Below are 14,709 nucleotides of genomic sequence, written 5' to 3'. Positions count from 1 at the left end.
TAAAATAGTTGAGAAGTGGAGTTTTTATTTATTGTCACCTCAAAATGCAAAACATTTCAAAAATGGTATGAATTAGTTCAATGTATTAAAATAATTTTTGTGATGTACGGTGGCCTGATTCACAAAACATGCAATCCAAAATTCTAAATGGTTTTCAGATAGATGGATTAGCAGAAAAAAGATTTCAAATCAAATCAATATGTTTGAGTAATTTCCAAATCTAATATGTTTATGATCATAAACAAATCAAGCCAATTTCTCTATTTTTTGAGCTGATTCGATAAGTATTTGATTTTTATTTGAAGTTATTGAACTTGAGTTGTACTCGAACATGTTCTGATCTTTTTTCTTATAAAACTCGGGTTAAAATTATTTTGTTCGATAGTTCACGAACCACTAACACCTCTATTTTACAAATTTTAATATATATTATGTACATATACATAATACAATTCGAGCTTTCGAACATTTCGAACTAAACTCCACCCAAAAAAACTAAGACTTTCGAACATGAACATAATTAATTTAAGACGAATTCAAGCATTCATTTTTATTAGTATTTAGCTCGATTCGTTTACACTTCTAATTAAATCGACATCCATTGACTAGCACATTTAGACTTTGTTCGAATTGAAATACTTGTTGGATTTGGATTGTCCAAGTCAACTACAAATTACTAAATAAAGTTGTGTATTGGCTAACAGTTATAGCTTTTAACTTAATGACAAGCACTTGATCCTAACAATTGGAATCATAGCGACGTCATGAGTTCGAGTCCCCAAATAAGTATATTTATTATTTCTTGACAGGGGAGATGTTGGGTTAAACATGCATGAGTGAGAGTAGTACTGATATAAGTGATCTAATGAGAAGTTCTCGTACGTCAAACTGCTAACGTTGCGCCGCTTGTTTTGGTTGGCTACATGTGCCATAAAAGAGTGATGTCAGATCTTAACGAGTAATGCTGTCTCTGCTGGGGACATGACCGATGGTAGGGAAATGGTAAGAATCTCTGAGATATATAATACAACACCAACAGATAGACACACACATCTCCAGACTTATGGGCTTAAAAGCTCGATTCTTTAGCACCCAAGTAGTTGCACTTTACGTTGTCACGAGTATAAGAAAATAAAGTTGTATCTTAGCTAACAGCTACAATTTTTAGTCTAGTGATTAACGTTTGATCATATGAATATATATGTATATGTACATACAGCTACCCAAAGTGACTTCTAACCAAACATTCGGACAACAGCGTTCTCTGAATAAGCGACAAACACAAAATTGTAACTAGATCAAGCAAGGCATCAGATTCAAAAGTAAAAGTGGGATGTATAAATCCTAGGAAATAATACATCAGCAATATAGGATGGAAAGTCAGGTATGGGAAAACAACCCTTTCACATCATCATTGGCAAGATTATATATATTAATCTATTATCCTAAATATCGATATTAAATACTCTATGCAAATATTAAATTAAACATGCTAAATATTTAGTAAATCATATGTAGTCGACATAACATTCTATCCCAATATATGATGGGGGTAATTACCGAAATTTTTGGCATCCCGATATTACTTAACCGAAAAATATCGAATTTACCAATATTTTTGTATACATAAGGTTCCAATACGGTATGGTAATGATACAAAAAATTTTCGATGTGGTAACGGTATGAAATTTGAAAAAATTTTGGTATATATCAAATACTGAAACAACATATATAAACTAAAAAAATATAATATTTTTAAATAATAAGTTATAAATTTAAAAATATAAGGTTTTTTTGTTATAAAATTGTATATACTGATATCGTACCAAAATATCAACATACCGCAAAATTTCGGTATATACATACCGATAATTTTATTATATCGAAAGTTCCTGGATGATATCGATATATATTTTTTTAAACTGTAATTTTCGTAACGATGTATGATATATAATTTTCAATACGGTACGGTATACCACCCCTACACATATTTTGTCCTTTGCATTATTGTTAGAGTCAAAATCCTATATCCACGGAAAACCATTGTATTCTATGGTACTCCTTCAATGTAAATACATATGCTTCTCGTTTCACAACAAATACATCGCCTCTATAGAGATTTCAACTATTTATCATTCTTATTTCCTTAAATAATTACAACGAATCTAAACAGTGATGAAAGAAATGAAAGCAACCGCTTTCTTTGTGCCAATGCTGATGCTTAGCTCGATTGTTTTGGCAAGTGAATTTGCTGTTCCAAGCCTTTCTGAAGAAGGACACATACTCATAATGACCTCAAGCATAGATAAAGGACTAAAAATTGATAGCTCTGATCTAAGCCCTCCTGGCATAGAAGCTCCAAGCATGGATAGAAGACAAAAAAGTGATAGTTCTGGCCCAAGTCCCCCTGGAGAAGAGAACAGAAGAGTGTTGGGTAGGAAAAGGGAGTAGGGCTCGGAGGTTGATGGTGCTGGTCAAAGAACTCCAGGAGATGGACATAAAGTCATAGAAACTCCAAGCGTGGATAAAAGACAAAAAAGTGATAGTTCTGGCCCAAGTCCCCCTGGAGAAGGACATAGACTCGTAATGGCCCCGAGCACGGATAAAGGACTAAAACTTGATAGTGCTGGTCCAAGCCCTCCAGGAGATGGACATAAAGTCATAGAAGCTCCAAGCATGGATAGAAGACAAAAAAGTGATAGTACTGGCCCAAGTCCCCCTGGAGAAGGACAAAGACTCGTAATGGTCCCGTGCATGGATAAAGGACTAAAACTTGATAGTGCTGGTCCAAGCCCTCCAGGAGATGGACATAAAGTTATAGACGCTCCAAACGTGGATAAAAGACAAAAAAGTGATAGTTTTGGTCCAAGTCCCCCTAGATACGGACATAATATCTTAAAATCTCTCAGCATAAGCAAATGATTAAAAACTGATAACTCTGGCCAAGCTCTCCTGGAGAAGGACATAATTATAAATGTTCCAAGCCTCATTTCAGGATTTGGTCATATAGGATCCAAAATCATAAATGTCCCAACATCAGCGAAGGACACAAAAAGTTTATTTTGACTATATATGTATTCAACAATGATCCCGTAGTCTTATATTACTTTTTTTGGAATTGGTCTTGCAGGTCATTCCCAACTTGTTATTTAGAAACTGCAAATTATATATTTGAGTCACGGAATTTTAATTATAAGTTCATAACAATCGAAATCAGTGGTCGAGGTGCATAACAAATGTTACGAAATACAGAGATATATCCTAGCACAACCTCAGAATTTTCAATTTTTCGTACTTTTGACAACCTTTTATTTTGCAGCATCTCCCTTTTGGTGTCTCCCTTGTGCTGCTCAATCGCAATGTTTAGCCTTATTTCGATAGTTGGCGAGATTATGCACCTAAATTTGACCCAAAAAATTAATAATAATAGGTTGATTTTTTTATTACGAAAATAATTAAGATAACCGTAATAGTGACTTGTCCTAATATATTTAAATTATCGGAACCATAATCGAGTGGATGGGAAAAAATATCCAAATAGTGACACTTAATATATATCGACACCTAGCATGTTTGTTGTAACAAACAACAAGATATATTTTTTCTGTTAACTACAGACAACTTCCTAGGTTCGAGAATTCCTGTATGGGCTTCACGCTTTAGACTTGCTCCTCTTGTCATCTAATTGAATTTGTTCATTTATTTTGTGGGCTTGTTATTATTTTCCTTTTAACTTTCCTAAGCAAGAGATGATCTTCCACTCTGAGTTTGAATCTAAGGCGATGAAAAGTAAGTGCAGATAATGGCTTTGTGATTACATCAGCAATCTGATCGGAAGATGGAACATAATGGACATATGGTCAGCACCTTTTCTCGGACTAAGTGAATATCGAGTTCCAGATGTTTAGTTCTAGCATTAACGACGGGATTGGCACCAAGTGAAATCGTGCTGATGTTGTCACACCACAGCACTGGTGTACACTTTAAAGACACGTGAAGTTCAGACACAAGATTTCTAATCTAGAGTAGCACAAAGGTTAACGTTGCATTTGCAAGGCTTTGGTATTCAGTCTTTGTGCTTGATCTTGAAACAACCGATTGCTTCTTAAAGATCTAGGAAATCGAGGTGGTGCCAAGAAACCAACAGAATCTGGACATGGCCCCTATCAGTATCATTATATCCACGTCGAGAAAGATCAGAGAATGCAGCAAGATAAATTCCAAAGTGAGTGTGCCATTCAAATATCGGAGAATACGTTTAGCTTCTTTCCAATGAGAGAGATGGTGATCGCATGAACTGAAACTTTTTTTTTTACACTGTAGGCTATGTCGGCACGAGTAATCGTCAAGTATTGAAGAGCACCAACTGCACTTCGATAAAGAGTTACATCAGAAAAATGATAATCATCATCAGTGGACAATTTGACTCCAAGAGCCATTGGAGTAAGAATAGGTTTGGCATCATGCATCTTCATATGAAGGAACAAATCCCTAGTATACTTAGATTGTCACTACAAGAAAAAAGGCCTACGACAACGGTTTTTCCCCGTTGTTGTAGGCCTTTTAAAACCGTTGTTAGAAGCCCTGTGGTTAAAAGGTGTGCTCAAAGACAACGGTGAAAAACCGTTGTCGTAGACGTCTAAAGATGACGGTGAAAAACCGTTGTCGTAGGTATACAAAACCGTTGTTAAAGGTCATGTGGTTAAAGAATTCGCTAAAAGACAACGGTTGTAGAGTGTTGTGGTAGTTACAATTTGCGACGGTTTTTAAATAACCGTCGCAAATTAATTTGCGACGGAAATCATCGTTAACCGTCGCTAAAATTAGCGACGATTGTAATTAAAATAGTCGCTAAAGAGCGACGGTTTTATACACCGTCGCTAAATGTAGCGACGGTATTTCTTCAATTTCGTCGCTAATATTAGCGACGGTGTTTTATGCTTTCCGTCGCTATTTTTGTCAGTAAAATAAAAAAAATTTCAGTCGAAAATATTATATTCTTGATTTTAAAAATTTATTAAACTTTAAAAAAAAAACGAAATTAAAATTGTGTAAGGGAGAAAAATTTTAAGTGTTGTGAAGTGGTAAAAATTTATTAATCTTTAAAGAGAAAAACGAAATTAAAATTGTGTAAGAGAGAAAAATTTTAAGTGTTGTGAAGTGGTATGGTAAAAAATGGACTGAGGGTTGGGTATTTATAGACAGTTTGCGACGGTTTTGATTAAACCGTCGCAATTAGCGACAGTTATTTTTTCAACTGTCGTCGATTTAAAATTAGCGACGCTTTTACAAGAACTGTCGCTTTATTTTAGCAACAGTTATATTAAACCGTCGCTATATTTAGCGACGGTTAAATATAAACCGTCGCTAATTACAGATCGGCGACGGTTTACCAAAACGGTCGCTAAATGTAGCGACGGTTATACAAAAACCGTCGCTAAATTTAGCGACAGTTCTCGTTAATTCGTCGCTATATCTACATCGGCGACAGTTTTACTTAAAACCGTCGCTACTTTTAGCGACGGGTATACTTAAACCGTCTCAATATTTAAATTAGCGATGGTATAGTATAACCGTAGCTAATTTTAGCGACAGATTTTTACTTAGGCCGTCGCAAAATCTAATATTGACAACAAAATTTGTAGAAAAACCAGTTGAAAGACAACGGTTTTACACCGTTGTCGTAGCCCAAAAAAAAACGCTCATAGACAACGGTTTCGTAGGCAAAAAAAAAACGCTCATAGACAACGGTTTTTAAAAACCGTTGTCGTAGATATATCAAAGACAACGGTTTTAAAGGAACTGTTGTCTTTGAGCGGATTTTTTTAGGCTACGACAACGGTTTTTGTTAAAACCGTTGTTAAAAGTAAAAAGACAACGGTTCTTGTTAAAACCGTTGTCTTTGATGTGTTGTTAAATACGATTTTTGTTGTAGTGTGTGCAAAAGAAAGAATAGGTTGAAGACTTGATAACTTCATTGCCCAAAAAATAAGACAAATCTCCAAGATCCTTGAGAGATAACTGGCAGTTCAATAGTTGAATGAGAGCATCAATTTGCGTCTAGCTATTACCTGTGATTAAAATATTGTCTACATAGACAAGATCATAGATTACTGAGGTAACAGTAAATTATTGAACAAAGCTGCATCAGCTTTGTATGAGAGAAACCCCAAGGATAGAAGAGAATTACGGATTCAATCAAACCAAGCTCGCTGCGAGCTTGTTTGAGACCATAAAGAGCCCTATGTAGTTTGCACAGTTTGCACGCAAGTTGCTTGTTGGAATCAATAATTTCAAACCCCCCAAAGGTTGTTGCATGTACATGGTTTAAGATAATTTGCCATTTAGAAAGGAGTTGTTAACATCAACTTGCTTCACATTCCATCTATCGAAATGGCAATTGTTAACACATCGCGAATGGTAGTGGGCTTAACAAATGACTAAAAGTTCCAGAAAAATCAAGCTCGGGTGTTCGAGAGTAAACCTTAGCAACTAGCTAGGCAGGCCTTGTGACGAGCAATTGAACCATCTGGATTGGTTTTGTTTTTGAAAATCCACTTGTAGCCGATTATAGGTGTGTCCAAAGAAGCCTCGACTATATACATTGTGTTATCATGCATCAAGGCGTCTTATTCCGAGTTCACGTCAACATACCACTCTGGATATAATTGTGTATCTTTGAAGTTTAAAGGTTCAAAACCCAGTGATTTGTTGTTAGCCAAGAGAACTTTGGGCTGAAATATCCCAGCTTTAGCATGAGTAATCATGGGGTGGTGATCCACATGGGAGGAGAAAGTCTGCCACTGGTGAAGAAGGGACAAAAGGAACACTATGGAACTGAATAGGTGACTGAGAAAAGGAACGAGAGGGGATGAAGCAGTAGAGCTAGAAGGTAAATAATTCAGATGATGAGAAGACGAAGAAGTAGACTCGGGAGGAACATTGAGAGATGATTGAGAGCAAATGTGTGCTTAGTATAAACAAGATGAATCAGAAGATTTACTAGAAGAAGTAGAACATTGAGATTTCAAATCAAGGCCAAAGGGAAAAGTGAGTTCATCAAACCTCATCACGTCTTGAAATATATACTCTCCCAGAACTATTGATGCACTTATACCCTTTATGAATTTCACTATATCCAAGAAAAGCACAAGGAGTTGATCTAAACTGAAGCTTCAAAGACAACCAAATGTGCGAATTAAGAGATTAATTAGGGACTTTTGTTGTAAAGTTTTTGAAGCGGGACTGCTCCATGAAGGCCTGAACACTAAACCCTAAACCCTAAATTCCTTTATGAATTTCACTATATCCAAGAAAAGCACAAGGAGTTGATCTAAACTGAAGCTTCAAAGACAACCAAATGTGCGAATTAAGAGATTAATTAGGGACTTTTGTTGTAAAGTTTTTGAAGCGGGACTGCTCCATGAAGGCCTGAAGTAGAAAGCTAATTTATAAGATAGAAAGTGGTGAAAAAAGTGTGTTCCCAGTAAGATATTAGCATCGAAGCTTGGGCGAGAAGTGAAAGACCTGTCTTAACAATGTGACAGTGTTTTCGTTCAACAGTCCTATGTTTTTTTATATGTGTAAAGACAAGAAAATCGATGAGCGATGCCACAATTTTGAAGAAGATGAGTTAAACATTTAAACTCCCCACTAGAGTCAGATAAATCCATAAACTTTTCATCTTAATAATATAGTCCTTCATGCTTAAATCCTCCTTTTTTACCGTCTTCAATTGAAGTTTACATTGCATTACTCGGGCTTTTGATCGACTGGCAAAAAGGGTGGATACCCGAGTTCATAACTAGAAAGAAGATTCACAGCCGATCATTTGAGCTTGGAAGCCTTCACTCATAGACGCCAAAAGGAACGAAAACGAAAGTTGGTCTTGATGGCACAATCTCCGAAGCTCCATCGACGGAGATGACGTGAGGAGGAACTGTAGGGTGAGCTAAAATGAAACTCTTGAGTTCGAGTCCTTGGAGGCCAGCCAAGATGTGGGGATTCGATAGAAGGTAATTGTCATCGGTAAATTTAAATGAGTTAATCTGGCCAGATTGGCTCTGATACCAAGTTAGAGAAACACAAAAAGAGAGAAAATTAAGGATTAGATTTTATTCTCCCATCATTTACAAAATTTCGTGCATACATTTATACCTAATCTAATGAATTACCTAGCATGTTTGTTGTAACAAGCAAAACAAGATATATTCTTTCTGTTAGCTACAGACAACTTCCTAAATTCGAGGATTCCTTTATGGGTCACCCACTTTGGACTTGCTCCGGGCGTGTGTTAGGAGGCTAGTTTGAGTCAGCCGGACTCCTAAGAAAAAGGTGAGAATTGGAGATAAAATTGAGATAAGAAGATATTTTTATTGATATTTGTTCAATGAATCCATGTATGATTAATTGATCTACTTGTATCAATTATTGTAACTACACTAACTCAACTAAATAACACACTAACTATCGAACTCTAACTTCTTTCGGTCCTTCTGTTCTGGAACATATTCTTAGTCGTATCATTATGCTCCGTGTCGACAAGCACCTTGTCCTCAAGGTGAAAGCTGGACATGAAATCGATCCAAAGCAAACATTTGTTTTGTAACTTGGATGAATACTTTACCCCTGATGAACTCCTGCAACATCCAAAATTTGACATTCTTACAGCGAACAACATCCTGCTTCAACCTTGCAGAAAATGTATCAAGTAAGTCACTCAGAAACTTGTTGTCTAATCTCTATGCGATGTCCAGCCTTTGGTTTCCACCCCATGGAGTTTGTAGATGGAACCAGAGTACATGTTGGTAAGCTCGTCCTACAAGTTGGCTTCCAACGGCAATCCGTCCCACTAAACCAATATTTGAGTGATATATGTATGCCCATTGTATTTATTTGCCGGCGGTGAAACAAGTTATAATGAGCATTAGGTCCTTGAGAATCACCGGAAAATTTTTCTCAGCAAGCTTTGGAATATGACCTGCAAATGAAGTTGGCAGAGTGGTCTTTTGGAGTTTGAGGAACCACATGGAAGAGCTCTGGCCCGAGCACGCAACTTTGTTGTTCTGGTAGTATAGCTCAATTAGATCAAGATCACTGCAACATTGAGGGTAATTCGAGTTCCATTTTATCTTATGTTCCTGGCAAAACAATTGAAATGGAACAACGTTTTATGTTTGCGGTCAACTACTTATTCCAACAGTAGATCAATTTGTATCTTGCATCTTAGTTTTCGAGTTTGAGTCATGCCGCGCTTACGGGACGACAAAAATTTCTAGAGGGCATTGCTTGACCACGTTATTTGGATTTATGTTTAATGTAGATAGATTCCTGCAGAAGAATGAGATTACTTTCTTTTCTGATGTTAATGGACCAATAAACCTTGCTACTTGATTCAAAATCTATTACTACTTTAACTTAGAGGAATGGTTTATGGGTTGTGAACTAAAGCCCATATGTTGCCAAGGACACCTCAATTCTGGTCAAGAACATGTACAAATATTCCCTGATAGTTTACATATAAAAACATACATTTTACATGGCTTTTTCCATATTTCTGATTCAAATTTGTGTGCATACATCCCAAGAAAATGTGGAAAAAATAATAAGAATCGTGAATCATATAATATAAAAGGGAAATTGGACTTCAATTAATAAATAATGTGTCGTCATAATCTCAAAACCTCCATAAAGAGAATATTCCCAGTTTAAATTCTTTTCCATATATTTCTTCTTTTTTTTTTAAAAAAAAAAAAAAAAAAAAGTCCCCACTAAGCAGAGATATTTTTAGTTTGCTACCACCTTTCATTTAAACAGCGCAGCCTACAGTGGTAGGGTGGAAGCATTATCAGGAAATGTACCCCAAATTCAGTAAAATATGCTCTATCTTAATTGGACCCTTTAATTTCAACTAACTTGGGTCAAAATCATCCTCTACATCAATTCTTTTTTTAAAGCTGTTCGCATTTGTTATTTGGTTTTTTTCTATGCAGTGCATATAGAAACTCTGCTGAAATACATTTTTAGAAGCATTAATCTAAATATTATGAATGAAAATTTGTGCAAGGATTTCATTTCCCTTTAAATGTAAAATAAGAAAAATCACCTTGTATGAAATTGATATAACTTCAACAACATATATACATAATGTAAATGATTAAATTCCAAAAGATATCGAGGGGTGAATTAAAGCCAAGAAAAGCGTGCCCACTTTGATCTAGATTCGAACAAGAGCCAAGGGATGGGAATAATCACTCAACAAATGGGAATAAGAGGCGAGTCTTGTCACACAATTCAGTCCACTTCCTTTGTTTTTTTGTTCTTACTTTCAGTTCCCTTCAAATCATTAACTTCCCCATATCCCAAATGGATTTAGAATTGATCTTGGCCCTTTTTAAACCAAAACGAATTTCAAGAACACAGTAATCGAAACAAATTCAAGATTAATTATTTATATATTTATAAAATAGGAGAGTGAAGCACAAAATTAACATGGATTTGATTGGAATTTAATTTAATTTAATCTATTTGTTTCTTGGATTTTGCATTTTGTGTTGCATTTTTCCCTCAGTGATCTCATCTCGAAACGTTCTTCTTTCTCCTAACTGTACACATAGAACTAGAAACAAAGATCGTTTCTTTAGTTCTTTCTTTCTTTTTCTCACCATTGGACCATTTCTGAATTCATTTCTCGCAAAAAGACCTTAACCAAGAACTCAATCGATTCTGCTGATTCCAACGCGATTTATGGATGGATTCCTTAATCTCTCGTTGACATTGGCTTGTTGCATGCACATCCCCATCTGCTGAACCTGCTGCTGAATCTGCTGTTGTATGTAATGCTGGTGCTGCTGCTGTTGTTGATGCTGGAAAATTTGCTTTTGATGCTGCTCCAATCCCATCATATAGTTCCTCACCTCCTTTTTTATCATCTCCTGCATCACGGCCATCAATTCCGCGCTGAATGGCGTGAACACCTTTTCCTGCAGCGGCATCTGAACCGCCACAGGAGTGAATGCAGCAAAGGCCGCGGTCGAAGCTGCCAACGAAAGCAGAGGCGCCGGCGGTGGAGTTTGGTTATTTTTGGCCTCAGTCAAGTCAATCATGTGACTAGTTGACTCGGATGAATCAGACCCTGGAAGAGAGAGGCTCAGACTCGTCGGCGGATCGGCGGATCTCTCTTCGAGTTTCATCGTCGAGACGCCGACGGGTATCACCACAGGTTTATACAAATTCGACCCAGAAACCACCGGCACAGACGAGTCGCTGACGTCAGAGCAAGACGGACTGCCCGGGCTCAAGTAAACGGGTAGACCTGACCCATCGCTGACGGATCTCTTCAACGGTGGCTGCTCCTGGTGAATCTCAAACTCCGAAAAACTGTTATCCCCACCGCCCTCATCACACTTGCGCTTGAGGGTCGAGTTCCAGTGATTCTTGATGGCGTTATCGGTCCGACCTGAAAGGAGTCGGGCTATGGTGGCCCATTTGTTCCCGAACTTGGCATGGGCCCGAATGATGATCCGATCCTCCTCCGGGCTGAAAGCCCGATGCTCCACCTGCGGAGAGAGCTGATTACACCACCTGAGGCGGCAGCTCTTCCCCGACCTCCCGACGATGGATTTGCTAATAAGGGACCAGTTTCTGGGGCCGTGCTTCTGCACCAGATGCTGTAGAAGGTCGTCTTCTTCGGGGCTCCAGGGACCCTTGATCCGATCCATATCCGTTTTGTGTATATTTGCTGCCATTTTTAATTCTCCTAGACTAGAAATGGAGAAAGAGAAATCTTAATTTGGATTGGGATGGGACGACTGGGGGAGTTGAGATAATTTATATGAGAGAAGTGGATGATGGGTGACCGGAGTAGTCGGTGGATTTAGAGGGGGAGTTATGGGCTTTGCATGGGGGAAACAAAAGGATGAAGCGGTTGAAATATATCCAGTGGGATACAGCTGGATAACGGACACGCGTCACATCCCAGCTCTTACCAATTTTATTTTCTTTTTAGTACGTTTAATAATAATAATAATAATTAAGTAATATTATGCTAAATAATATCATTTATCTAAATTGTGGATATTAAAATAGATATGAATATGTTGCTTATTTTTAAATAATAATTTTTTTCTTTCAAGATGGCATTTTACAACTGGCTGTTATAATTAACCTTTTGTAGCAAGTCCTACTTTTCTTTTAGTGGCGTAACCTTCACACTCCCCAACCTTTTGGCTCATTCTACCTAAACTTTGCTTTTCCTTTTTCCAGAAAAATCAAATAAAAATGAAATCAATTGTTTTAAATCATTTTTTGGTTTCATTTTTTTGAATTTAAAAATTAACGTGATTGAGCATTGAATCTTCCCAATAAATATAGTTGCATAGAAAAAATCATTTACTGAACTGGAAAAAAAAAATTCCTATCGTATATAGGTTTCTTTCTATCGACATCAGGGTTCATCGCTCATTCAGAACTTCCTGAATTGGGTCGTGTGATCATTCTCTAGTATCAACCGCTATGAATCCGGATGATGTGGCCAAATTGGTGACAAAACTGAAGATTCCTAACTCCCATGTTCAAGGTAAAACTCTTATCTTAAACGTTGCAAATGTAAAAGTTGGAGAATAACGTTTAGAAAATTGTTTGGTAGCCAAAATCCTATCGCCGAAGTTGGTTAATGGGGAGGCTGCCAAGCAACAGATGCCAAGGATACTCCAGACCGTCAAGCATGTTGAGACTGGGTCATTGGGTGACAACGTACTCATATTTGATTTAATTCAACATATGATTGTCAAAGAGCGCTCCATGGAAGACCGTGGAATTTTTTTTGTGATCTGATCATATTTGAGGAGCCTCACATATTTCAGCACCCTCCTAACATGAACTTTGATAAAATATCAATTTGGGCATAGTGATATAATTTGCCATTGATCTTTATGCACTGAGATGAACCGCAGAAAAATGGTATTCTCATAGGGCAGGTGGAAGAGATTGATACTAATGAACATGGATTTGCTATGGGGCGCTTTGCTCATATTCGGGTATTTATTGATGTAAACAAACTGCTGAAGAAACCGATTTGTGTTTCAGTCTTTGAGGCCAAAGTCGATGTCATAGTAGTTGTAATGCCCGAGATTTAATCACTGTAATCAGACGTTGATCAATTGGNTAAATTTCAACCGCTCGAGCGCCGACCGAAATATAAGAAAATGTGACACGTTTCATTTACATGCAAGAAGAGATATATAAACGTAATTCATTCAGAATTATCAGAAAAGAAAACGGGGAGAAATCTTCGGAAGAAATTCTTACGCCTTTTGTCGTATAGATTTGTGATTTGCGAAAGATCCGTCCGTCAGATTTTGAATCCGAATTCGGTACTGTGTTCCTATCGACGTAGGCTACAACTGGACGTAAGTTTTGCTACGTTCTGATATGTTTTGAAATTATGATATTGTCAGAATCTGATATGATTCCTATATGATGTTCTTGACATGTTAGACATCGTATAATCAAAACTGGATTGAGGAACAGATACCATACGAAATTGTTATGAATTTTGGAGTTGATTTCATATCATAATTGATTTGTTATTGATTATGAGGTGTTGGGATTGATATCTGATTGATATGGTATTGATGGGTACATTGAGATTATGACGTTATGCTGTTAAAACGGAATTTGATTGAATTCTGATTATATCCAGTATTGATTGAGTGGTGTATTGATACCATATATTGTGATGGCCAGATTGATATTGACAGGCTTTGAATCAGAGACTTCGACTTAGTCAGAGTAACAGAGTGAAAGGTATAAACTAATGTTTAGTTGGGATTGCACAACTCGAGTGAGGTTTGACTCTAGTTTCCCTAAATCACATACTTTAGTTTATTGCATTGATATTTGCAATTTATGAGAATTGATGTGTGTGATCTATTGATTTATAGACAATGTATGTATTGAGTTATAGGCTGATTCGCCTATTCCTCGGCTGATTCGCCTATTCTTCGGCTGATTCGCTTAGTCCTTGGCTGATTCTCTTATTCTATTGGCTGATTCGCTTATTCTGTTGGCTGATTCGCCCAGATACTGGATATATGCATTATATCGATGCCGTTTAGGGTTGATTCATTCCTATCGACTGAGATTCGATATATTTGTCACTATCCAGACCCCGGGATCCCTAGATTAGGAATGAGTCGAGTCTGAGATGACGCGTTGATTGAATTGAGTCTGAGATGACGCGTCGATTGAGTTGAGTCTGAGATGACTAGTTGATTTACAGTTTTATATCATTCATGTTTGTTGATTTGCTACATGTTAATGATAGTTGTTAATGCTTTGATATATGTTTTTATATGATTGCATGTCTACATTGTTTATACTGGGATGTATTTCTCACCGGAGTTATCCGGCTGTTGTCTTGTTTTGTATGTGTGCAGGACAACAGGTGGGGCAAGACCTGGAGCAGGAAGAGGATGAGAGATTCAGGATTAGCGTGGAGATCCGGAATTAGAGTAGAGTGATTTAGTACTTGATCTAGTAACTAAACTTTAGCTGAAATAAATAAATGGTGTACAGGATTTGTACCATTAGATGTATATGTGTATTAGAATTGATTACCTTACGTTTACGTACTTGTATATCTTGTATATTCAAAAAAAAAATTTTATGTCCCACATTAATTAGTTGTTATATTTGATCCTAATAACA

General features: G+C 36.9%; 2 protein-coding genes across 2 annotated transcripts in view; both read right to left on the bottom strand.

Moving 5' to 3' along the window:
* Positions 1-2,586: 2,586 nt before the first annotated feature.
* LOC140985827 (cysteine proteinase mucunain) overlaps positions 2,587-14,709 on the bottom strand; it is a 42,426-nt gene continuing 30,303 nt past the window's right edge. Inside the window, exon 5 of the mRNA XM_073453775.1 lies at positions 2,587-3,085. Within this exon, the coding sequence (XP_073309876.1) occupies positions 3,003-3,085 (83 nt within the window). The 3' untranslated portion in view covers positions 2,587-3,002. The remainder of the gene's footprint in view (positions 3,086-14,709) is intronic.
* LOC140986765 (transcription factor MYB44-like) lies at positions 10,475-11,806 on the bottom strand. Its single transcript, XM_073455114.1, has one exon. The coding sequence runs from the start codon at positions 11,745-11,747 to the stop codon at positions 10,716-10,718; it is 1,032 nt and encodes a 343-aa protein (XP_073311215.1). The 5' UTR covers positions 11,748-11,806; the 3' UTR covers positions 10,475-10,715.

This window comes from Primulina huaijiensis, chromosome 10, assembly GCF_012295235.1.
Source record: "Primulina huaijiensis isolate GDHJ02 chromosome 10, ASM1229523v2, whole genome shotgun sequence".
NCBI classification, from domain to species: Eukaryota; Viridiplantae; Streptophyta; class Magnoliopsida; order Lamiales; family Gesneriaceae; genus Primulina; species Primulina huaijiensis.
The sequence above is the reverse complement of the archived record's forward strand: the minus strand, read 5'-3'. Positions and strand labels throughout refer to the sequence as shown.

Bases quoted from the DNA above. Each gene is read 5' to 3' on its own strand.
- LOC140986765 (XM_073455114.1), bottom strand. From the start codon at position 11,747: ATGGCAGCAAATATACACAAAACGGATATGGATCGGATCAAGGGTCCC.